This window comes from Acromyrmex echinatior, chromosome 4 (assembly GCF_024713525.1).
Source record: "Acromyrmex echinatior isolate Ae372 chromosome 4, ASM2471352v2, whole genome shotgun sequence".
Classification (NCBI taxonomy): Eukaryota; Metazoa; Arthropoda; class Insecta; order Hymenoptera; family Formicidae; genus Acromyrmex; species Acromyrmex echinatior.
In genome coordinates this window covers 14,100,000-14,124,756 of record NC_141855.1, presented here as the reverse complement: position 1 = coordinate 14,124,756, position 24,757 = coordinate 14,100,000, and the positions used below count along the sequence as shown (strand labels likewise).

Here is a 24,757-nt window from a genome sequence, read left to right as displayed (position 1 = left end):
GATAAAAAGATTACATATTTATATATATATATATATATATATATATATATACATAAATCTTAAGAACATAACAATATTAGATATATTACACAATTACAAAATTCTTATAAAACTACAAAGAAATAGATGTCCTATATATTCTATATGAGACACTATGCAATAAAAATTAATAAATAAATTCTATGATTACGTCAAAATTGACATAATGAGTCATTAATATATAATTTTTAAATATATATAATACATACAATATCTTATGATTTTTCTCATACTTATAATAATTTCTATTTGAGAAATACTAATTTTCTATAAGAAATTGAAAATTGATCGAATAATACAAATAAGAGAAAACATAAAGGCTTAATTTTCATATACATAGAAATTATATATTTATCTTTTTAACAATAGAAAAAATAAGACTGCATATAACCAAATAAAGACAAACATATCAGATATAGTTAAAGTACATTATTTCTATGGATTTCTCTTCGTGACACACGATATTCTCTTTCCATAACTGATACTATAAATTCGCGACAAACAATTATTGATCGGAAATGTAACCCTTTCGAAGTAAGTTATAATATCAGGTTGTTTATCAAACTTTTTCGAGGGCTTGCTTAGGCGCTACTTTACATTCAACTCTGGCACAATGAACTGTCCATTTGTGAGAGCGCATTACGTACTTTTATAAAATGAGCATACTAAACATAGATAGCGTATAATAGGAAACGTGGAACTGAATAAGTATGACAATTGCAGTTTATAATTCTATATATTGATTGTTTGTTATAAAAGATTACAAGTAAGTATATTGTCATCTAAGCAAAAAATAGAAATATAGGAAAATAAAAATTAAAAATTTGCTGATATATTTTAGATTATTTCCTCATATAATTATGTTTCAAAATCATATATTTTTATCATTTATACTAATTTCTAGTTCAAAATAGTTTAATCTTATCGCCATTAATAAATAATAAAACTCTAGAAATTTATTCTGTATCTCTATTAATATAAGAAATACGTTAAAATACATTATCAAAAAAAAAATCTGTTAAATTAAAACACTTTCATTTCTGTAAATCTATCTTTATATTTTTTATAACACGCGATATTCTCTCAGACTTCGGACAATAGAATCTCTGGATGAACAATTATATTGATCGAATACAATACCCTCTCAAAATAATTTTTTAATGTTAGACCTACCAAATTCTTTTGAAAATTGGCGCAAATACTTCTTCGTATTTTCTGGCATAATGAATTGTCTATGATAGTGATAGTATACCATGCTTTTATGCAGCGATCATGACAAATTCCAAATATTATTTATCTGGTAGCATTAGAAAGCTATAAATTAAAGAAACATACCGATTACAATTTACAATTTAATTAATGATTTCTCAAACCAATCGGCACAAATAATTGCGTCGAGTTCAATGTACAAAATCATGATATTATAAATTTTCATTTGCTCAAACACAACAGCAATCGTAACAATCTCTTGCTTGTTATTAAATATATATTATTTAAAGCAGAAAATATCAAGCAAAAATTGAATATCGTAGGATCACTGTTTCACAGTTATAAGCTCGAAACATTATTGAGTATTGCTCAAGCACAGAGATGATATTCGCAATACGATATATGGAAGTAGATTGGAGTCTCGTACAAAAGTTTAACGAACGTAAAGTGATATTGCAACATGCAGTTCAGCCGTTTCGTCGCCAAGATCTGTGGAGTAATGAGACGGTTTCTTCCCGTTCAGCTTCGGAAAATCGACCGATGAAAACTACGACCATCATTACAACAATGAGACAACGTATCCGACGATTTGTCCGATTTATAAAAAAATTATACGTAAAGGATAAATACAAGATTTAGTCCTGTGATTGAAATCGTATTGCTTCTGCAGGACCCGACAATGTTCATAGCGAGTTTCTTTGTCATCGGTAGTTTGGCTGCTGTCTTCCCGATACATGCTTGCGGTCAGCTGAATGTATTGTATGTATGGTTACTTAAACTTGTTGAAAATCAAGAAAAAAAAACGATACAAAACGAAAATTGAATGTTATTGTAGAACATCATCTAAAAAGATATTAAAGTATTTCACACGCACACGCCATTAAGAAATATATCCATCGTATGTCTCAGAACATCAAATCTTTTAGAATAATTTAATCATTAATTTAAAATATTTTCGTTAGAATGAAAGTAAATTCATTTTCTTTTTTTGAATTACTAAAAGAGCATCTCGTCATTCTATTCAAGAAAAGTATCAATTTTATATAAGAATAATTTCCTAAAAATAATTCTTTTATATTTATATATTGTATTTCGATTTTATATCACGTGTGAAAAGCATTATGCACAAAGTATTATGCACCTTCTCATGCAGAATTAATGAGATGCACGATGGGCTTTTGTGTAATTGGATATCATACTTATGGTATATCATAAAAATATAAAAAAACTTATTAAACATATCTATATATGTCATTTATTTAAAAATAAAAAACAATGCTATTTTACTATAATATACAAGATCTCCCATCTAATTCGTGCATATGAAATATCTCTTATCTGAAATACCTTGGTTTTTATGATAGGAAAAAATATTTCAGAAAGTGAAACGGTTTCAAGAGGGACATATTTTGTTTTTCTTCTAAGTGGAGACGCCAAAAAAATATAAGAGTTACCTCTATTTTTTTCAATGGAATTGTATAATTTTTTTTACATAATAAAATTCCTCTAATTATTCTATATATAAAAGTATTAAGACAGAAATATCAAAAAATTTTATTGTGGCACATATTGATATAAAATGTTAAATAATTCGTAAACTATTAATGTTTTAATAATCGTATCTTGATACTTTTATGAACAGAATAACAATGAGATGGATCAATTGATGGAAAAAAAACACATAGTTGCTTATTTAAAAAATTATTTTTTTTTAAATGTATGTAAAATAGATCATTTTTAAATAAGCAACTGTGTTTTTTTTTTCATTTCATCAATTGATTCATCTCATTATTCTGTTCATAAAAGTATCAAGATACGATTATCAAAATATTAATAATTTATAAGTTATTTAATATTTTATGTCAATATGTGCCACAATAAAGTATAAAATATCTCGTAAACTATTGATTTTTTGATGTCACTACCTTAATACTTTTATATGCAGAATAATTAGAGGAATATCATATTGTGTAAAAAAAATTATACAATTCCATTTAAAAAAATGGAAGTGACCCTCATCTTTTTGGCGCCTTTACCTAGAAGAAAGAAAATATGACTAAAATACGTCCCTCATGAAACTATTCCACTTTTATCTGAAACATTTTTTCCTATCATAAAAATCAAGCAAAATATTTCAGACGCTCGAGTTAAGTGGGACACTCTATATACAGAACGGCTCCAAATTTTAACTCCATCTGTCCTGAGCAGGTAGAGCGGACTAACAGATTGTGAGTCGAAAAATTCTCCATTTTGCAATGCTCACAATAGAGAATTAACGAGATATTAACATTTAAAGATAGCCGAATCCGCCCGATCTACTATTGTCTAAGGTACGCTCACCCGGTTTGCCCTATCCTTATTTAATATTCGGAACAACAAGGTGATAAATAATGCAGCATGCGCATCATGCGTGAAACGGAACGCAGCCCTACTATTGGCAAAGGTACGGCCCACCGATTGCACGGCGCTCAGGGAGTGAAGCGAGCACTCTGCATATCGCCGCGAGCCACTAAGCTCGAATTGCGTGCTAGGCCATCCCCACTCCTCGCGGCCCATTGCACGCAGTGCAATCGGTGGGCCATACCTTCGCCAATAGTAGGGCTTCCGTTTCACGCACGATGCGCATGCTGCATTATTTAACCTTATTCACCGAATATTAAACAAGGATAGGGGAGACCGAGATATATAGGGGTAAGAAGAATAATCGAGGCTACATTAAAAATAAAACGCGCGAGACACGCGTAAACATGTCTGAGCACGCAGCAGCGACTGTCGCTGTAACATCTTGTTGCGAACACATCTATGAAATTATGCCACAATTTTAAAAAAATCGTATACCTAAGTAAATATTTGTATTCTTAAAGTTTTTGTTTTACAATCGTACGTGATTGTCTGAAATATTTGATTTCTACTTACATAGTGTAGTTATTACTTAATAAAATCCAACAGATTTTTCCAAACAACAGATTGTGAGCATTGCAAAATGGTAGAAGACTTTTCGACTCAGTTTAAGTTCGCTCCATCTGCTCAGAACGCTCCATCTGCTCAGAACGGGCCAAAATTTGGAGCCGCCCTGTATATAGTATAGAGAATCACACATAAATTATACTATAAAAATAAGCTCATATTTTAATTTTTAGGCTTGGAAAACATTCGATGCAACAAGAATAACAACGTCTTATTGAATTTATCGTTGTGTTTCAACATCTTTATATTTTGCTGCATCGGAAAGATTATCACAGAACAAGTTAAGAATTATTATAAAAGATATTGAAACTAATATATTTCAATTCTTGACTCTTAACGAAATTTCCGTATCATTATGTTATCGTTACAATTTCTCTACTGTACATACTGGGAGCTTTTGCAATAACATAAATCCAGATACGGTGAACGCTCACGTTATCCTTTTCTTCATTAGATATTAAGAAGAAGATAATTTGATTTTAGCATTTTTTTCACTGTATTTGGATAAATGGTATTGGGAAAACTCTCTATTATCTGCGCAGCGATAACATAACGATACTAATCTGTCATTAAGAGTAACAGAATCGATGTAATTGAAAAGTCAGATTTTCATATTCTTTGATAATTTAGTCAATGATCGCATTCAATACACAATGTTTTATTTACATTGTGTTTTACATTTTATGTTTTATTTGTTATAGAGGTTTTCTTCGTTGAGATAGAAGTAGAACTATTCCACTATATTTAAAAATATAATCCAATCAACGAAAATCGCAAAGAAAACTATCAAATTGTAAAATAAATGAACACAGCCATTGAATATTATCTTTGCGATTTTTTCGATAGAGCTGTGTTATTAGAAACGTATTATAATAAGATATCATATTATAATGAAGAACTACTGAACTGCTTTGTCTTTTTAACACAGCTATGTTTAGAAAAAAAGTGAATATAATATTTTTATATTAATTGAAAAAATATAATTATTAATTAACTTTTAACGAACCTGAACATTTATTTTTAACATCTTATTAATATAATTGTTAAATTCTTTTCATATAACTGTGCAAACGTGTTGGGGAAATGGCATATATGACTGATTGATATAATCTACATTACAAAATTGCACATGGTCTGTTTGATTATCGCCCGATCGAATAACGTAATTAAGATTACAGCGAAAATATTCCATTTATTCATCGCAACTTATAATGATGTAAGTAATGCACATATATCATTGCTTCCTTCGGTTAATAAAAAAATAGTTATTCATTATTTTTAAAACGTTAATAGATTTAATTATACGAATGTACATGATGTAAAATTTCAAATTTTAATCTATCTTATAGAACGCAAACGCCCATTCGCGCATTGCGTGTTTTAATGAAGTGATCATACTGATCATATAAGTAGGTAGTGAGTGGTTTTCATTTGATGATACAAATCAACACATCGTTCGAACAATATCGTTCTCTTTTGTTATTCAATGAGTCTAAAGAAAAATAGAACGATATTTGTATCACAAAATGAAGAGCACTCAAATCTGAGATCGGAATGTATACGTTATTATTTGTTTGTATCAATTGTATAGAATAAAAAAATTTTTTACACACTGATATCCTGTGTTGACTCATAAAAAGGTAATTATAATTCAGTGATTCACTCGTCATTATGAATCTAAATTGTCATTTTAATTTATTTATAAATATATTACTAGCACAATACGTTACATTTTTTTATGATCATATTATCATAGCATGAATGTACTATTACATTAAAAAAATAATTTTATTATCACAGAATTGGGTGTAATTCCGAATGACCCTTGCTCGCGATTGATCTGAAATTTTACATATAAATTGATTTCAATGTAAAAAAATAAAAAACCTATAGTTTCTATTTCAGGAAATAAAAAAAATTTTTGTCATATAATGACGAGTGTATTACCACCTCCTGCCAATTTAGGGGCGACTTCCACGTGAAGCGAATTCCACCCCATCTCGTCAAGTTGCTTATATAAAACAAAAAGTTAGGTTGTGTAATCATTCTATATGTGTATTATATAGTATATGATTATTGTGTATTATATATATTGTATATATGATTCTTGCAATTTTAGTTGATGAGTGCTATCGATAATTTATAAAATAAAAAAAATTATTTTTTATTTCCCGAAGTTGATTTTGTTTTTTATTTCTCACATTGAGTAAAATTTATGTGCAAGATTTTAAGTTAAGGATCATTTGGAATTATATCCATAGAATTAAAATTAAAAGCATTTTTAATTTTCACATCCATAGGTATTTTAAATCAAAGCTTCTTTTCACTTTTTCCGCAAATATAAATTATGATTCATATATAATTTTAATTATTGTATTTTCTTTTTAATCAAACGATGAACTATATAGAATCTAAATATGTAAACGAAAGAACATTTTGATAAGAATTTAAAAAATTATGTTAAAAACCGTAAATAAGAGTTTTACAGAAAAATGTGAAAAATTGTAAGCGGAGAAGTTTTGTCTAAAATTTGTCTAAAATTTTTAGAGCAAAGCATTCTGTCTGAAATACAAAATCTGAAGTGCTGAACTTCATCAATACCGATTAACAAAAGTTTGAAGTTTTTCTACGTACAATTTAAAACTTCACAGCGGTATATATCAACCGTAAGTATCACCATTAGTACAAAAGTGCTAATTACATTTAGATCCGATTAAAATTTTCGCTCGGAACCAAAAGATCCGTAGCAATAATCGAAGATTAATGATATTAATCATTTTATAATTATATTCATATATGTATGTGCACAATCTAATATATACTTTAAATCTTTAAGCAAGAGTTAAATAAAATTAATTATAATAAAAAAATGGCCTAGTTATTGGCCACTAAATTATTCAAAAATTTAAGAATCATATTAATGATTCTTAAAGTAGTATGCTCACTTCCATGTATCCATTTGTAATATTTTCTTTATTTCATGGTATCAACATGGTATCAACTCATATCTTGAACACAAGTCTTTAAATATATAATAAATTCTTATTATTGTAACTTTTATCATTTACAATAAATAATAAAAATCAATTAATTTAATCTGTTGATCAATATATGAAAAACGTAATTAAAATATATTATCAAATCATATCATAAATATTAAGCTGAAGCACTTTCAATGACACTTCCACGAATATTTCCTGTTCACAACACGCGATATTCACTCAGACTTCGGACAATAGAAATTCTCCATGAACAAATATATCGACTGAAAATCCACTCCTCTTAGAATAAGGATGCTTCTATATGAATACACATTTTCCGCATAATGTGTACCATAGAACCAGTCAGAGGCGTTCCGCGCTTTTTGCAGTTAGAATTGAATGTTCTCATTGATTACGATACAAATTACAAGAATAAAAATACTAATATGGAAGGATCGTTTACAATGTTAGATTGATTATCAAAACTCTTCTGAAGATCAGCGCAGGAGTTTCGGTACGATAAGTTATCCATTTGTAGCAGTATATCATGCAGCATATCATTTTCGCATCCTGTGTTATTAATCTACATATATCGCTGTTCTTTTCATGATTAAAAAATAAATTAATAAAGTATTATATTATTGCTCATTATACTGTTTTGCCATCATATTAACGTCAGTTTAGACTGTCTATCAATGACTAAATTATACAATGACTAAATTTATTCTTTCTATGATATATACATGTGGACATTTCGGACTTTACTTAGCCTTTTTCAGCAACGCAAAGAATTAGTTACGCATAATATGTAAAATGAATTATTCAAGGATCTCATCTCACAAAATTCGATGTCACAGATCTTTCCTCAGTAAAAAAGTCTGAAACGTCCGTGTATATACATATCATAAAAAAAATATACAAAATAAATTTAGCCATTATCATCTTGATAGCTCGTTTAAATTTGTGGATCTCTATATTTTGTGATTTGTTATTGTTTTGCAACTTTACGAGCGTACGTTATAACATTCAACTTTTTAATAAAAAAAATTGTTGGAAATCGAATCGGGAAAAAAATGGGTGAAAAAATTTATTGACTCTCTTCTTTCAACACAAATTTTTTAACTGCATAGACATGAGAAATACTTGATACAACAAAAATAGCATCTTATCTTTTTGTACAATGGGTTTCAATATTTTTATATGCTACATTGGAGGAATTGTCACACAACAGGTAATACGTCGAAATTTAAAATATACTGAAATCAAAGAAATCCAAATTGTTTTAATATTTTTTTAACAATGAAGTCAATATTTTAAGAAAAGAATAAAATATGAAAAAATTTTTATTAAATTATAATTTATTAAAATAAAATTTAGAACCTCGTAACATCAACCATATATAAGTGTGACTAACATTTTTGCTTGAATCAAAAAATCCATAGCTGTAATCGAAGATTAATAATTAATTAATTACTTTATGATTATATTCACTACTTAAAATATATTAAACCAAAAGTCAATAAATAAAATTAATTGTAATGTTAAAATGGTACAAAGTTATTGGCCACTCAAATTATGCAAAAACTTAAGCAATGTATGTTTCTGATTTCCATATATATAAATATATTTTCTACATTTCATAATATTGTAACTTTCATGACTATTAATAATAAAAAAAACTACTAATTTATTCTGTTAATCAATATACAAAAAACGTAATTAAAATATATTGTCGAATCAAAAAAACCTGTTAAATTAGAGAACTTTCAGTGTCAATTACACGAATCTTTCCTTACAACGTTCATGACACGCGATATTCAGACTTCAGACAATAGAAACTCTCAACGAGCAAATACATCGATTGAATATACGTCCCTGTTCAAGTAAGTACTTCTATATGGATTGATATTATCCGCGCAGCCAATCAGAGATATTCCACGTTTTTTATTACACGGAACTGAATGTCCTTATTGGTTACGTGATACGCGTTGTGAAGAAAATATCAGTCCATATAGAAGCTTTATAATGTTAGATCATCAAACTCTTCTGAAGATTGGCGCAGGCGCTTTTTCATATTCCAGTACGATGAGGTATCCATCTATGGCAGTACATTGTGTGCTTTCGTGCAGTGATCATGTCAAATTCCAAATGTACGCCCAAAAAAGAGGGACTAAAAAAACACATTGATTACAGTTTACAATTTAATCGATGGTTGCTTAAGCCAATCGGTGCGTGGCCAAAAATAAATACATCGAGTTCAGTGTGTAAAATCATGATATTACTTCAAATTTTCATTTGTTCAAGCATAATAGCAGTCCCAACGATACCGTGTTTATTATATGTGCTATTTGAGGCAGAGAATATCCAGCAAAAACTAAATACTATGATGCCACTAATCAACAGATTTATGAGCTCGATGCATTACTGGGTGTTGCTCAAACGTAGAGATGACATTCATAAATTGATACGACATATGGAAATAGATTGGAATCTCGTGCAAAGGATCGACGAACGTGAAGTGATGTTGCAACATGCCAAGTTCGGTCGTTTCATTACCATAATCTGTGGGATAATGCTGCAGGGCGGTTGCCTATTGTTCGCCCTAAGACAATCAATGAAAACTGCTATCATCACAATCGGCAACGAGACTTTTATAACGCATCTGACAACGTGTCCGATTTATAGCAAAATCATCGATACAAGATTTACCCCTCTAAATGAAATCGCGTTGGTTCTGCAAAACCTGGTAATATTAGTGATAAGTTTCTGTACTGCTGGTGGTTGCAGTCTGGCTGCTGTCTTCGCGATACATGCTTGTGGTCAGTTAAATGTGCTATACGCGTGGCTACATGAATTAGTTGAAAATAATGCGAAGGAAAGTGATAAAGCTGAACAAAAACTGGCTGCTATCGTAAAACATCATCTAAGAATATTAAGGTATTTTACAAACAGGCACTCGGTAAAAAAAAAGTACAAATCTATAGTGCTCTATAAAAAACTTTTAAATTACTATTCAAATTAATAATAATAAAAAACTTGAAGTAATAGGATTCTTAGTTTAAAAAAATCCAACAATGAGATATAAAAGGCTAATAAGAGTAAAAAAAACTTAATAAAACTCCATTATTCGTTTAACATAAGTATAATTAAAGATAGAAATAATAAATCAAACTGTAGAGAGTTACAAAAGTTGAAACACTAGAATATAATTACATACATGTTTCGACCTTATATTTAGGCTCTCTTCAAATGTACAAAAAATTTTTATTTTCTGGCACAGTATAATACATTATTCAAAAATTAAGAAAGCGACTGTTTCGTTGCATAATTAGATGAGAATTAAAACAGAGAAAAACGAAAAATTGCTCGTCAAGTGATTGGTTGACCGATTGCGAAAATTTCTCGTTGTTCTAAAGAGAACATAAAGAAATATAGAAACGTTATAAATTATCAAACTTACAATTTTTTTTATTTAGCACAAGCATATACGTTTCTCTAATGAGTAAAAACTCACCTCATAGTCCGATAATTGAGAAAAACCATGTTAATATTATAAAAAAAAAAATTGTCAAATTTCAATGTCAAAAACGATGAAAAAATTAATATCACGTTATAAGCGTAACGTCCAATGTATAAAATAAAATAAAAAGCAGCGAAAAGCGTCTAACGTTCTCGACGGATTCGACTGTACTGCGATAAATCCTCAATGCAAAGTCAAACATTGTTTATTAGTAAATAAATTAATAATCAACAATTAAAAAATAGATATTTACGTTAAAATTAAGATAAATTTTTTGCAATTCTTGTGGATTAAGAAGGTAATGAATTGTGGTCATGAAGAGTATAAGTTCAATGAACCGATGACTATAAAGAAATTTTACTGCGTTATATACATTTATATGTTTCAGTTTTATATCACAAGTGGAAAGCATTATGCATAAAGCCGCTCTTGTGGAATTAACGGGGTGTACGGTAATCATGTCCTTACTTGGATATTATACTATTATGGTACGTTAGAAACGTAAGAAAGTCTTATTAGACACATTAAAATATTTATTCACAAGAAAAAAATATCGCAATTCTACTACAAAATATGTATTAAAAACATTAATTTATACAATAAAGACAAGCTCATCTAATTTTTAATTTTACGTAATAAAAAACATTTAGGATTTGTGTTAAAAAATCGGTTGTTGACAAGATATTGCAAATTTTAACATACTCATATATTAATTTAACATAATATTATTATATTATTTGAATATTTCGTATTAAATTGGTGGATACAACAATTATTAATATTAAAGAAACAAGATTCATGAATAGGTTAATGTATAATAAAAAAACGAATTTTTAAAAATGTAAATTTTAAAATAAATGAATTAAATACGTATTAATTTAACATATTATAAATGTTAGTATCATTCAAGAAATATACCTTCGCAATTTGACTTTACATTGTATTAAAGTATTTTTATTGTGAACTTTTTATATAATAATTGCATTACTTTATAACTTGTGTTACATTAGCACAACAAATTTGAATGGATCGTTCGGCACTTAAAATACGTTGTAAATTTAATACAAATTTTCCAACTGCGTAGGCTTGGGAAACACTTGATACAGCAAAAGTAACATCTTCCCTTATTGTATATTTATCGATGGGTTTCAATATATTTATATTCTGCTACATCGGAGAAATTATCACAGAACAGGTTAAGAATTAAAAGATATTGAAACCAGTACTTCAATTTTGTGACTCTTAATGACAGTTCAGTATCGATATACATTATCACTGTTATTATAATATCTGTGTATCTTTAACATAATGATACAAATCTGTCATTAAAACTTATAAAATCGAGATACTGAATATGATTTTGATAATTCAGTCAATGACCGCGTTCAATACACAATATTTCATTTGCAAGTATTAAAAGTTTTTTTCGTTGAGATATGAAATTATTTTTCTCTAGATCTAAAAAAATCCTGTGCGCATTGCAGAGAAAACTGCAACATAAATGAACGTGGCCATTGGTTTTTGTCTCTAGTTTTTCAATAAATCTATGAAATTAGAATTATAAATGTATTATAATAAAAAAGCATGTTATAATAAATAATCATTAAGCGCTTACTAAATATGCCTGCTAATATTTTTAGAAGAAAATGGAATATAATACTCTTATATTAATAGAAAAAATTTTAAAATATAATTACCTAACTTTCAACAAAACTGAATTATTATTTTTATCTTATTAATTTGACTGTCGAGTACTTTTCATAGAAAATATAACTCTTATGTCAATTTGTTAGTGCAGACTTGTCGGAGAAATGGTATATATGACTGACTGGTATAATCTACATCATAAAACTGCACGTAGTCTTATTCTGATTATCGCTCGATCAAATGACGTAATTAAGATCACAGCAGGAAAATTATTCCGTTTGTCTATCGCAACATTTGGTAATGTAAGTAATGCAAAATATCTTTCCTTTGTTTCGTTAAAGAATGAATTAATTTTCTATATATTTTATTAATTGCGAATTATGATCATCTTATAAAAATTGGACTATTGAATTAAATTATCATTATGTTCATACATTTAATAATTATATGAGTATATATGATTTAAAATTTAAAATTTTAATTTATTTTATAGAATGGTATATTGTTTTGCATTGTGTAAAAACAAACATGTTGTTTCAGGTAATTAAAACTTCTGTGGTATATTTAAATTTCTTGCGAACAATGACTACGTAAAATGATTAGTGAAACATACGTTAAGAAATATGCATAATATATATTTTGTAGAATAAATAAATACATCTTGAAAATAAGTTTTAGTAAATAAAATCAAAGATTATATAAAATTTGAGATTGTCAGTCATTAAATTATTTTCAAATATATATAGATATAACATTTTATAATTTTATAAATTGTAATTTTAATTATTGTTATTGTAATTTCTATGTTGAAAAGTACTAATTTTCATTTTTATTGAAATTTTATGTTTACCCTTTTTAACAGTAAGAGAAGCAGTATGATTGCATACTATCGAATAAAAAACAACATATAATAGATAGATTCCTAGAAAGCGCATTCATTTCTATGAATTTATTCTCCACTTGACACGCGACATTCTTTCTAAGAATAGTACTACAAATTCGCGACAAATAATTATTGACTGAACGTGCTACCCTTCCGAAGCAGTTGTAAAATCACGTTATTCACCCTACTTCAAATTCAACTCTAGTACAATGAACCACTCATTCGTGACAGCGCATTGCGTGCTTTCATAAAGTAATCATATTAAACATATGCTGGTAGTGGGTGTTTTTCATTTCATGACAAATCGATACCGTTCTGTCTTTGTTACTCATGGAATACAAAAAAAAATAAAACAACGATTGTGTCAACTAGTGGTCTTATAATAATACACTACACTGTTGTCGAACACTAGTGTGTCGCTTGTGTTACTGAATGGAAAGCACCTAATGTATGACAGGAAGCGTTGAATTAAATAAACATGACGATTGCAATTTGCAATCGGATATGTTAAATGTTTTTCTTATATTATTACAACTCAGAGTATTCTTATCTAAGCATAGAACAGAAACGTAGTGGTAAAATTTGAAAAGTTAAGTCAAAAAGTTTTTGTAAGCAAGAGCTTTACAGAAAAATGTGTGCAAAAAAAAATGTGTGCAGAGAAGTTTTATTCTAAAACTCGTATTTTTACAGCAAAGCGTCCTGTTTGAAGTACAAAATCCGTAACATCGAATCTCCATAATATAGATGAACAAGAGTTTGAAACTTTTCTACATACAATTTAGGACTCTATAGCCGTACACATGAATCGTAAGTATGACTATATATAAATGCCATCGTGTTCAGACGTGATTAAAATTTTAATCACGTCTCTGGTCTAAAAGATCCGTAGTCAGAGAGGATAATAATGTTAACATTTTGCATTCACATTAACTTAATATATATATATATATATACACACACATTGTGCGTGCGTGCGTGTGTGCGTGAGTGTGTGTGTACATACATACATCTATATATATATATACACGCCAAAAAATTGATAAACAAACTTATAATATTAGACTGCCCAGAGTAATTAGTCATCAAATTATTTTAAAAATTTAAGCAATATATTTTTCTGATTCCCATATATATATTTATAACATTTTCTATATCTCATAATATTGTAATCTTCATCACTATTTAAAAAATAATAAAACTTATTTATTCTGTTAATCAATATGCAAAAAACGTTATAGTTTAAAAAATATCATAAAAGTTCAAGCACTTAAAGTTGAAGCACTTTCAATGTCACTTACACGAATCTTTCCTCACAATGTTCATGACACGCCATATTCACTCAGATTTTGGATAATAGAAAGTCTCAACTATGGTTTCTTTTACCGTACTCTCAACGAGCAAATATATCGATTGAACTTGTGCCCGTCTCAGAGCGAGGGTGCTTCTATATGGATTCATATTGTCTGTGTAATGTATATCGCTTAACCAATCAGAGATGTTTTGCGTTTACTATTACACAAAACTGAATGTTCTTATTGGTTACGCGGCAATTGTGAAAGAAATATTAATCCAAGCGTGAAAGCCCTTTATAATGTTAGGTCACCAAAGATCGATCACCAAACTCTTCCGAAGATTGACGCAGGCGCTTCTTCATACTCCGGTACGATGAGTTGTTCATCCATGACAGTACATTGTGTGCTTTCGTGCAGCGATCATGTCAAATTTCAAATGTGCACTAGAAAGTGACAAACTAAAAAAACATACCGATTACAATTTACAATTTAATCGATGGCTTCTGAAGCCAATCGGTGCGTGGCCACAAATAAATGTATCGAGTTCATTATGCAAAATCATGATATTACTACAAATTTTCATTTGTTCAAGCATAATAGCAGTCACAACGATACCGTGTTTATTGTATGCATTATTTGAGGCACAAAATATCAAGCAAAAATTGAGTGCCGTGGGGCCACTGATCAACAGATTTGTGAGCTCGACACATTACTGGGTGTTGCTCAAGCGTAGTGATGACATTCAAAAATTAATACGACATATGGAGACAGACTGGAATCTTATGCAAAGGATCGATGAACGAGAAGTGATGCTGCAGCATGCCAAATTCGGCCGTTTCATTACTATAATCTGCGGGATAATGATGCAAAGCGGTTGCCTATTGTACGGCTTAGGGCAATCGATAAAAACTGCAACTATTATCATCGGCAACGAGACTTTTACAACACATCTGATGACGTGTCCAATTTACAACAAATTCATCGACGTGAGATTTACTCCTGTGAATGAAATCGCGTTAGTTTTCCAAAACTTGGTACTATTAGTAATAAGTTTCTGTAATGCCGGTGGTTGCAGTTTGGCTGCTGTCTTCGCGATACATGCTTGTGGTCAGTTAAACGTGTTATACGCCTGGTTGCATGAATTAATTAAGAACAGTACAAAAGAAAATGATAAAGCTGAAAGAAACCTGGCTGCTGTTGTAGAACGTCATCTAAGAATATTGAGGTATTTCACAAGCGGACACTCATTAAAATCAATACACATCCTTTAATATTCTATAAAATTTCTAAATTACTATTTAAATTAATAATTAATCATTTAAAAGATAGATATTTACGTTAAAATTAGAATAAATAAATTTTTTTTTCTTATGTTTTACTATTAAAAGAGAATTTATTGTCAGTTATATTGTCAGTTATATGAGAAATATAAATATAATATAAAGATGGAATCACACAATGATCAATTTTTTTAATGATAAGTATGCATGCAGTCATGCCTGCTCTGATGTATGCTAGAATCGTTCATATATTAAGCGCTGCATGCAAGAAATCAAATATCGTGAGATTCCACCTTTACAATAACTTATTTATAATATAGGGTACGGAAGTTCAGGCGCGATCCTGGGGCGCGTGCGAAGAACCGCTTCGGATGCTCGTTGAAATGAGATAGCAAAATTTCTCGAGGAGAATCAAAGCTCGCCGATTGTACACGATCTATCCGAATATATCTATCTCGTTTGGCACACGGCCTATAAAAGAAATAGAGTGCAGAGATTTTTTCTGTATTTTTTAGTATTGATTCGAGATCGCGTGAGAACTCTTTTCCTCAAAATGTACGAAATCTTGAGGAAAAATTGACCTCAATTAATGAAATTGTTAAAAATATTTTTGATATTTTTACAAAGCCGGATCGACTTTATTGTAAGCGTTATTCTACTTACTTGTAAAATAATTACATTTAATAATTTATTCTGTGAATCGACAAGAGCAAAGTAATAAATATAAATAATATTTGTATAAATCGAAATTATTGGCAGATTACTGCCTTTACAGGCTGTGTTCCAAAATTCATTGCCGACGCTGAAAGTCTACAGGTTACGTATATCTCAAGCGTACATATTCTGTTCCAAATGAATCGTGCACAATGCTACACTTTGTGTATTTCTGTGTACGTTTGTGTTAAAATATGTTAAGCAATTGGAAAGCACCTATTGAGTAGGCCACATGTCAACCGAGATAAATATATTTAGATAAATCGAGTACAGTCGGCAGGCTTTGAGTAACCACGAGAAATGTTGCTATTTCATTTCAGTGAGCATCCGACTCACTTGCACGCAGCGGTTCTCCGAGCATCCCGTGCCTGAACATTCGCACCCTACTTATTTACAAAATTTTACTGTATCATTTATGTACAGTTACACGTTTCAGTTTTATATCACAACTGGAAAATATTATGCATAAAGTCGCTCTTGTGGAATTAGTGGGATGCACGATATCATTGTGCTTAATTGGATATTACATTATTATGGTAGGCTAGCGACCATAAAAATGAAAAACTTAGGCCTACCTACTGTCTAGTATACCTACTGTCATTTACTTATGAAAAGCAAAAACATTGTTACTTTATTATAAAATATATACAGAAAATCATTATAAGATAAAAAATAAGCTTATGTTTTAATTTTTAGGCTTGGGAAACGTTCGATGCAATGAAAATAACATCTTACGGCGTATTGTATTTATCGTTGTGTTTCAATATCTTTATATTTTGCTACATCGGAGAAATTATCACAGAGCAGGTTAAGAATTAAAACATACTGAAATCAATAAGTCTTAGAATCTCTTTCACCAATTTCAATTAACGGATACCGAACTGTTGTTAAAGGCCTCTTTCATCAACTTCTGATTAAATTAATAGACAATCAATTCCTAGAAGCGCTAGCAGCAATTTAATGCATCAGAATGCCTCCTTTTTCTTTCTCTTCTAAAATGAACTGTGTTTTATTCTCACAATAACCATCATGATGATTGAATTAATCATTGATTAATGGCTATTGTGAGAATAAAACACAGTTTATTGCTGCTAGTGCTTTTAGGAATTGATCGTCTATTAATTTAACCAGAAATTGATGAAAGAAGCTTTTAACAACAGTTCGGTATCGTTATGTTGTTGTATAATTTTTTGTACCATATTATTTATGCAACGAAACGATAATCTATCGTTAAAAATTATACATACTGGATACATCTGATTTTGACATTTTTTAAATAATTATTGACCATGTTTATACATAATAGTTTAATTGCAATTGTGTTATAAATTTTCTTCGTTGAGAGAGACCGATTTCTCTAGATTTGAAACTATAATCCAATCAGAATGCAGAGAAAAAAAACTGCAAAATAGACGCGGCCATTGGTTCCTACTTTTAATTTTTCAATAGGTATATTAATGGAAACGTGCGCGTATTATAATAAAGAATCACTGCGCAGCTTTGTCTGCTCAACGCAGTCAATATTTTTAGAAAGAGTGTATTGTAATACACTTAGAAACAAATGCTAAATTGTAATTACCTAACTTTCAACGAAGCTGAATTATTTTTAACCTTTTATTAATCCAATTATTAAATTCTTTCATAAAAAATTTTACTTTTGTGTCAATTTATTAGTGTAAACTGGTCGGGGAAATGACATATATGACTGACTGGTACAATCTACATCACAAAACTGCACGCGATCTCATTCTGATTATTGCCCGATCGAATGATATAATTAAGTTTACAGCAGGAAAATTATTCCATTTATCTATCACAACTTTTGGTAATGTAAGTTATACAAATATATCTTTCCGTTATTTCATTAAATAGTAAACTAATTTTCCATATTTTTTAATTAATTATGAAATATAATCACCTTAAAAGAAATGGAATTGCTGAATTAAATTATCAATTATGATTATGTCCATTTGATTATACGAGCATGCATAATTTAAAATTTTAATGTATCTTGTAGAATGATATATACTGCTTTGTATTGTGTAGAAACAAGCATGTCTGTTTCAGGTAATTAAAACTTCTATGGTATATTTAAATTTCTTGCGAACAATGACTATGTAAAACATGTTAGTGAAATGTAAAGAAATGCATAATATATATATTTTGTAGAATACATAATTATATCTTGAAAATAAGATTTAGTAAATAAAATCAATGTTCATGTAAAATCTGTCAGTTATCAAATTATTTTCAAATGTATCATATAATTTTCTATAATTTTTCTTTCTGTATATGTTATTATAATTTTTATATGTATGTACTGAAAAGTATTTATTTTTACTTTCAGCGAAATTTTATATTTATCAGTTTTAAAATGAGAAGCATGCATATCGAATAAAAAAAACATATCTAGTAATTACAGTGAATTTATTCTTCTCGTGACACACAACATTTTCTTTGCATAATTAGTATATAAATTCGCGGCGAACAATTATTGATTGGATATGTAACCCTTTCAAAGCAGTTGTAATATCACGTTATTCATCCAATGTTTTCGAAGGTTTGCTCAGGCTCTTCATATTCAACTCTGGTACAATGAACTCTGGTACCCATTCGTGACAATGCATTGCATACTTCATGAAGTGGTCATACTGAAAAAAGATTGATAAATCGACACAACATCGTCCCATTTTTCATTTTATTGCATAAGTAACAAAGACAGGACAATGCTTGTGTGACAGCAAGCGATTAGTTAAATATGCCAAGTGCAATTTGGAATCGGATACAATAATTCTTTTTCTTTATATACAGGCTTAGATCACCCGTACACACCTTTTATCTCGGAAACAGAGCATTTTAGAAAAAAACGTTTCAGACAAAACTTGAAAGTTACAGTATCGCCGGCATTAGCATTACGTAAGATGTCCGACCTAAAATCTTTTGAATGTCGGTTAAGATCATGTCTTGGATAACATTTGTTAAGATAAAGCTCACTGGAGATTGTTTTTCATTTACATAAAAATGAATTTTCAGTGCAAAAATGAAAATAAGAGAAACTATCATCATTGACCTTGATCTTAACAAACGTTATTCAAGACATGATCCTGAATGACATTCAAGAAATTTTAGCCGTCGATCAGACATCTTGCGTAATGCTAGCGGTACTGTAACTTTCAAGCCTTATAATTCTTATATTACTTCATGAAAAATTATTTTATTATAGTGTTTTGGAAAGCTCTTGAGATGTGCTACAAAAATATGCAATGAAAAATAGGGAGTTACATACATAGGAGATAACATAGTTATATTATTGTAAAAAAATAATTTTAATATTAGGTGTTGGAATTAATTCGTAGCGTTTTACAAGTGATGGGAAGTACTTTCATTAATGTATTTTTAATGCTCATGTGAAATAAATAACATTCTTTCATTAAAAACGCTACGAATTAATTCCAACACCTAATATTATATTTTAATATTAGAATTAAAATTAAAATTAAAAATAAAAGTTTTTAATTTCTATATATGGATACTAAATCAGCTTATTTCTGCTTCAGTTACGATTTTAATTATTTCTCTTTAATCAAATGCACTATATAAAATTCAAAGATGTAAACAAAAAAAAAATTTAATAAGAATTTTTCAAATTATGTCAATAATTTTAAACAAGAGCTTATAGAAAAATGCGAAAAATATTGGTAAGCAAATTTTATTATAAATCTCGTATATTTACAACAAAATCTTTTTTGTTTCAAAAACGTCTGTAATATCAAATTTCCACAACATACAGATGAATAAAAGTTTGAACTTTTTCTACGTACAATTTAGAACTTTACAACCGTACATATAATCGTATCTACCAGTGCAAATCATGGTTTAGACGCGATTAAAATATTCATTCAGAATTTGTCAAAAGACCTGTAGTTGTTAAAGATTAATAAAATTAACATTTTACGATTACATTTACATTCAAATTTAATATATATTACGTGTTGGAATTAATTCGTAGCGTTTTACAAGTGATGGGAAGTACTTTCATTAATGTATTTTTTAATGCTCATGTGAAATAAATAACATTCTTTCATTAAAAAACGCTACGAATTAATTCCAACACCTAATAATTGCAATGTGAAATAGCACAGAATTATTGTACACAAAATTATTCAAAATTTTAAGCAAAACATTTTCCTAATTTTCATATTCAATAATTTTTTAATTTATTTATAATATTTCCTATTCTTTATAATATTGTAACTTTTATCATCAGTTATAAATAATAAAGCTCTATTAATTTATTCTAATTTAATTATGCAAAAAAAACGGGATTAAAATATGTTATCGAATCAAAAAAGACTTAAATTGAAGCACTTTCAATGGCACTTCTATGAACATTTCCTTCATGTTCATGACATGGGACATTCACTCAGACTTCGCGTGATAGAAACTTTGAACGAGCAAAAATATCGATTTAATATACGCCCCTCTCAGAGTAAAGATGCTTTGTATATAGATTGATATTTTAAGCGTATCGAGTAACCAATCAGAAACGTTCCACGTTTTCCATTATACAGAACTGAATGTGCTCATTGGTTACGCAATACGTATTAGGAAGAAAACATCCATATAAAAACACTTTTTAATGTCAGACCGATCATTAAACTCTTCTGAAGATTGGCGCAAGCGCTTCTTTATATTGCAGTATGATGAATTGTCCATCCGTGGCAGTACACTATGTGCTTTCGTGCAGTGATCATGTCAAATTTGAAACGTGCATCAGAAGATAATAGATCGAAAAAATATAACGATTACAGTTTACAATTTAGTCGATGGATTCTCAAATCAATTGGTGCGTGGCCACAAATAAATGCACCGAGTCTAGGATACAAAATCATGATATTACTGCAAATTTTCATATGTTCAAGCATAATAGCAGTCCCAACGATACCGTGTATCTTGTATGTGTTATTTGAAGCAGACAATATCAAGAAAAAACTGAGTACCTTAGGACCATTCATCAACAGATTTATGAGCACGATACATTACTGGGTGTTGCTGAATCGTAGCAATGACATACACAAATTAATACAACATATGGAGAAAGACTGGAGTCTCGTGCAAAAGATCGAAGAACATGAAGTGATGATGCAATATGCGAAGTTTGGTCGTTTCGTTACTGTAATCTGTGGGATAATGATGCAGGGCGGTTGCCTATTGTACGGCTTAGGGCAATCGATAAAAACTGTTACTATCACTATCGGCAACGAGACTTTTACAACGCATCCGATGACGTGTCCGATTTACAGCAAAATCATCGATACGAGATTTACTCCTTTAAATGAAATCGTGGTAGTTTTGCAACAGCTGGTAATATTAGTAATAAGTACTTGTGCTGTCGGAGCTTGCAGTCTGGCTGCTGTCTTCGCGATACATGCTTGTGGTCAGTTAAAGGTGCTGTACCTGTGGCTACATGAATTAGTTGAAAATCGAACGAAGAAAAATGATAAAGCTGAACAAAGACTGGCTGCTATCGTAGAACATCACCTAAGAATATTGAGGTATTTCAAAATAGATATCCGGAAAAAAACATACATATTTTCTAATACTCTATAAAAAAGTTCTAAATTATCAATTAAATTAATAATTAATCATTTAAAGACCAGAGGTATACATTAAAATTAGGATAAATTAATTTTCTTTTTCTTATGAATTACTAAAAAGGAATTTATATTGTCAATTATATACATGAAAAGATATGTTTAATCAGTTTAATGTATGTAACTTAATAATATATATAAAAAAACTGTTATACACATTTATACGTTTCAGTTTTATATCACAACTGGAAAGTATTATGCATAAACCAGCTTTTGCTGAATTAACGGGATGCACAACATTAATGTGCATGCTTGGATATTATGTTGCTATGGTACGCTATAGACGTGAGAAAATGCAAATTTTATTTCACACAAATAAATGTTACTTATTTATGAAAAGTCAAACATCGTTACTATTACAAAATGTGTATTAAAAACGATAAATTATATAATAAAGCTTATATTTTAAATTTTACATTGTAAAAAAACATTTTGTATTCGTATTAAAATCGATCGTGGACAAGATATTGTGTTGGATTTTTTACATACACAATAACACATACTCATGTGTTATTTTAACGTAAAATGCATTATGTTGTTTGAACATTTTGTGTTAAATTGACATTTAACAATTATTAATATTAAAGAATTCACAAAGAAAAGGTGAAATGAATATGAACATATAATATAAACATAGGAACATATAGAAAACGTAAATTCTAAGATAAATAAATAAAATTTACGCATTAATGCAACATATTATGAATATTAATATTATTCATTAAATATATCTTCAAAATTTGTTTTAAAATTGTATCAAAATGTTTTTTGTCTTCATTTTTTACGTAATATTACTTTCTCATATAATACATGTTATATTTACATAAAAATTTGAGTGAATCATTGGGTATCTAAAATACGTTAAATTTAGTACAAATTTTCTTCTGCGTAGAGTTGGGAAACACTTGATACGACAAAACTAACATCTTATCTTTTTCCATATTTATCAACGAGTTTCAATATTTTTATATTCTGTTACATCGGAGGAATTATCACAGAACAGGTAATACGAGAATTAAATCTATCTACTGAAACAAAAAAGTCACCATAAGTGTATATAAATCTACATCTTCATTAAAATATTAAAATTATTAATCTGTGTGCACTTCTTCCCGCGCTAATTCCTAAAAGCCCCTTGAAAATTTATTATTATTTTTGAAAACAAATCACGTTTTAATACTTTTTTAATGTCAATATTTTACGAAAAGAATAAAATGTAACGCTACATATTAATGAAGAAATTTTTATTGTATTATAATATTTAAAACGAAATTGCCTCGTTTTTAATAAATTTATATTTTTCTTCATTATATTAACATAAAGGCAGTGTTTCATGCCAATGCTTAGCGCCGAGACACTACCGTGTCTCCAGATTTTAAATTATCAAATTATTACTCATACAAAATTTTATGTTAAATTAGTGCAAACTTGTCGGAGAAATGGCATATATGACTGATTGGTATAATCTACACCACACAACTGCACGTGGTCTTATTCTGATTATTGCCCGATCGAATAACGTAGTTAAAATCACAGCGGGAAAATTATTCCATTTATCCATCGCTACTTTTGGTGATGTAAGTAATGTAGATATTCCATTCCTTCGTTTCATTATAAATAATAAAAAATTAGTAAATTGCATCTTCCTTGTATTTTTTTAATTTCAAATGGTGATCATCTTATAAGAATTGCATTTAAAAATATTCATAAATAACATTCATAAATAACATTCAAAATAAAAACATAAAATCTTATATTCGTATAATTTAAGACATCAAATTTTAATAAATTTATATAATCTAAATTTGTAACTTATGGAATGTGATATATATCATTTTCGCTTTCTACAAAAACAAGTATGTTGTTGTTTCAGGTAATTAAAACATCGGTCGCATATTGCAATTTTTTGCGAACAATGACTATGTAAAAGTGGTTATATGAAATATAAATTAAAAAATATACAATTATGTATTTTATATAGGAAGTATTAGCATATCCTGAAAATATTATTTAACCCTTTTTTTGCACTGAAATTAGAAATCATTGACCTTAAAGATATTAATATATCGAGATTTTCAAAAATTGTTTATCATTTTGCTTCCCGTGAGTAAGCATAATTCTTTAAAATTTTAATTTTGGGCTTATATTTTCTTATGATATATTGTTAAAACAAAATATTCATGTTATTCATGTATATACAAGTCTGAGGGGGAAACATAATAATATCACATATGTACAATTACACACGCAATTATGTAATTATATGTAAAACATAGAAAAACTCGAAAAAGATATATTCGATATATTTTATAGGACATCTACGCACTCAACAAAAACAAGTTAATAAATGAGATCAATGATTATGTCAAAAGTGTCATACACGTATGATATTATATATTATATAATATTTTACAATTTTGATGTTTAAAAATTCGAACCATATTTCTAAATCATTCTGTTTGAAGTTCTTACATCTGTAGTACTAAACTTCTACAATATGACGATAAATAAAGTTTAAAGTTTCTTTGCGTTTAGAATCCTAACAAGTGTATATCGGAACTTTTTCATGAT

At 28.8% G+C, this 24,757-nt stretch overlaps 3 protein-coding genes and 1 long non-coding RNA gene across 42 annotated transcripts in view; 3 read left to right on the top strand and 1 right to left on the bottom strand.

Moving 5' to 3' along the window:
• LOC147909995 (uncharacterized) overlaps positions 1–24,757 on the bottom strand; it is a 200,825-nt gene that overhangs the window by 46,048 nt on the left and 130,020 nt on the right. The window contains exons 5-6 of one of the 30 annotated variants that reach the window (XR_015544924.1): positions 1,879–4,321; positions 130–1,795 (exon numbers count right to left, since the gene is read on the bottom strand). The exons of 26 other annotated variants lie outside the window; for them this stretch is intronic. This is a non-coding gene — a long non-coding RNA (uncharacterized LOC147909995). Of the gene's footprint in view, positions 1–124; positions 4,322–18,942; positions 19,184–24,757 lie in introns of those variants that run through there. 3 more of the 30 variants (XR_015544921.1, XR_015544908.1, XR_015544909.1) reach the window with 3 other exon arrangements.
• LOC105148408 (4-vinylanisole receptor-like) lies at positions 4,315–14,027 on the top strand. 8 transcript variants are annotated; one of them, XM_087405703.1, is made up of 7 exons: positions 4,315–5,160; positions 5,387–5,431; positions 6,763–10,133; positions 11,105–11,204; positions 11,801–11,911; positions 12,510–12,665; positions 12,904–13,067. In XM_087405703.1, exons 3-7 carry the CDS (start codon positions 9,331–9,333, stop codon positions 12,955–12,957), a joined length of 1,224 nt encoding a protein of 407 aa, XP_087261829.1. In that variant the 5' UTR covers positions 4,315–5,160; positions 5,387–5,431; positions 6,763–9,330; the 3' UTR covers positions 12,958–13,067. The 8 variants fall into 8 exon arrangements, with proteins under 8 accessions (XP_087261829.1, XP_087261831.1, XP_087261827.1 ...); XM_087405705.1 differs by lacking the exon at positions 12,904–13,067 and adding exons at positions 12,857–12,903; positions 13,937–14,021 and having other exon boundaries at positions 4,315–10,133; XM_087405701.1 differs by having other exon boundaries at positions 4,315–4,495; positions 4,917–10,133.
• LOC105148409 (4-vinylanisole receptor-like) lies at positions 14,946–18,892 on the top strand. 3 transcript variants are annotated; one of them, XM_087405722.1, is made up of 6 exons: positions 14,946–15,054; positions 15,139–15,763; positions 16,969–17,068; positions 17,229–17,339; positions 18,207–18,362; positions 18,600–18,892. In XM_087405722.1, exons 1-6 carry the CDS (start codon positions 14,961–14,963, stop codon positions 18,651–18,653), a joined length of 1,140 nt encoding a protein of 379 aa, XP_087261848.1. In that variant the 5' UTR covers positions 14,946–14,960; the 3' UTR covers positions 18,654–18,892. The 3 variants fall into 3 exon arrangements, with proteins under 3 accessions (XP_087261848.1, XP_087261846.1, XP_087261847.1); XM_087405720.1 differs by having other exon boundaries at positions 14,961–15,763; XM_087405721.1 differs by having other exon boundaries at positions 14,961–15,763; positions 18,550–18,892.
• LOC147910003 (4-vinylanisole receptor-like) lies at positions 20,713–24,732 on the top strand. The gene is made up of 5 exons (XM_087405682.1): positions 20,713–22,087; positions 22,359–22,458; positions 23,079–23,189; positions 23,608–23,763; positions 24,060–24,732. Exons 1-5 carry the CDS (start codon positions 21,264–21,266, stop codon positions 24,111–24,113), a joined length of 1,245 nt encoding a protein of 414 aa, XP_087261808.1. The 5' UTR covers positions 20,713–21,263; the 3' UTR covers positions 24,114–24,732.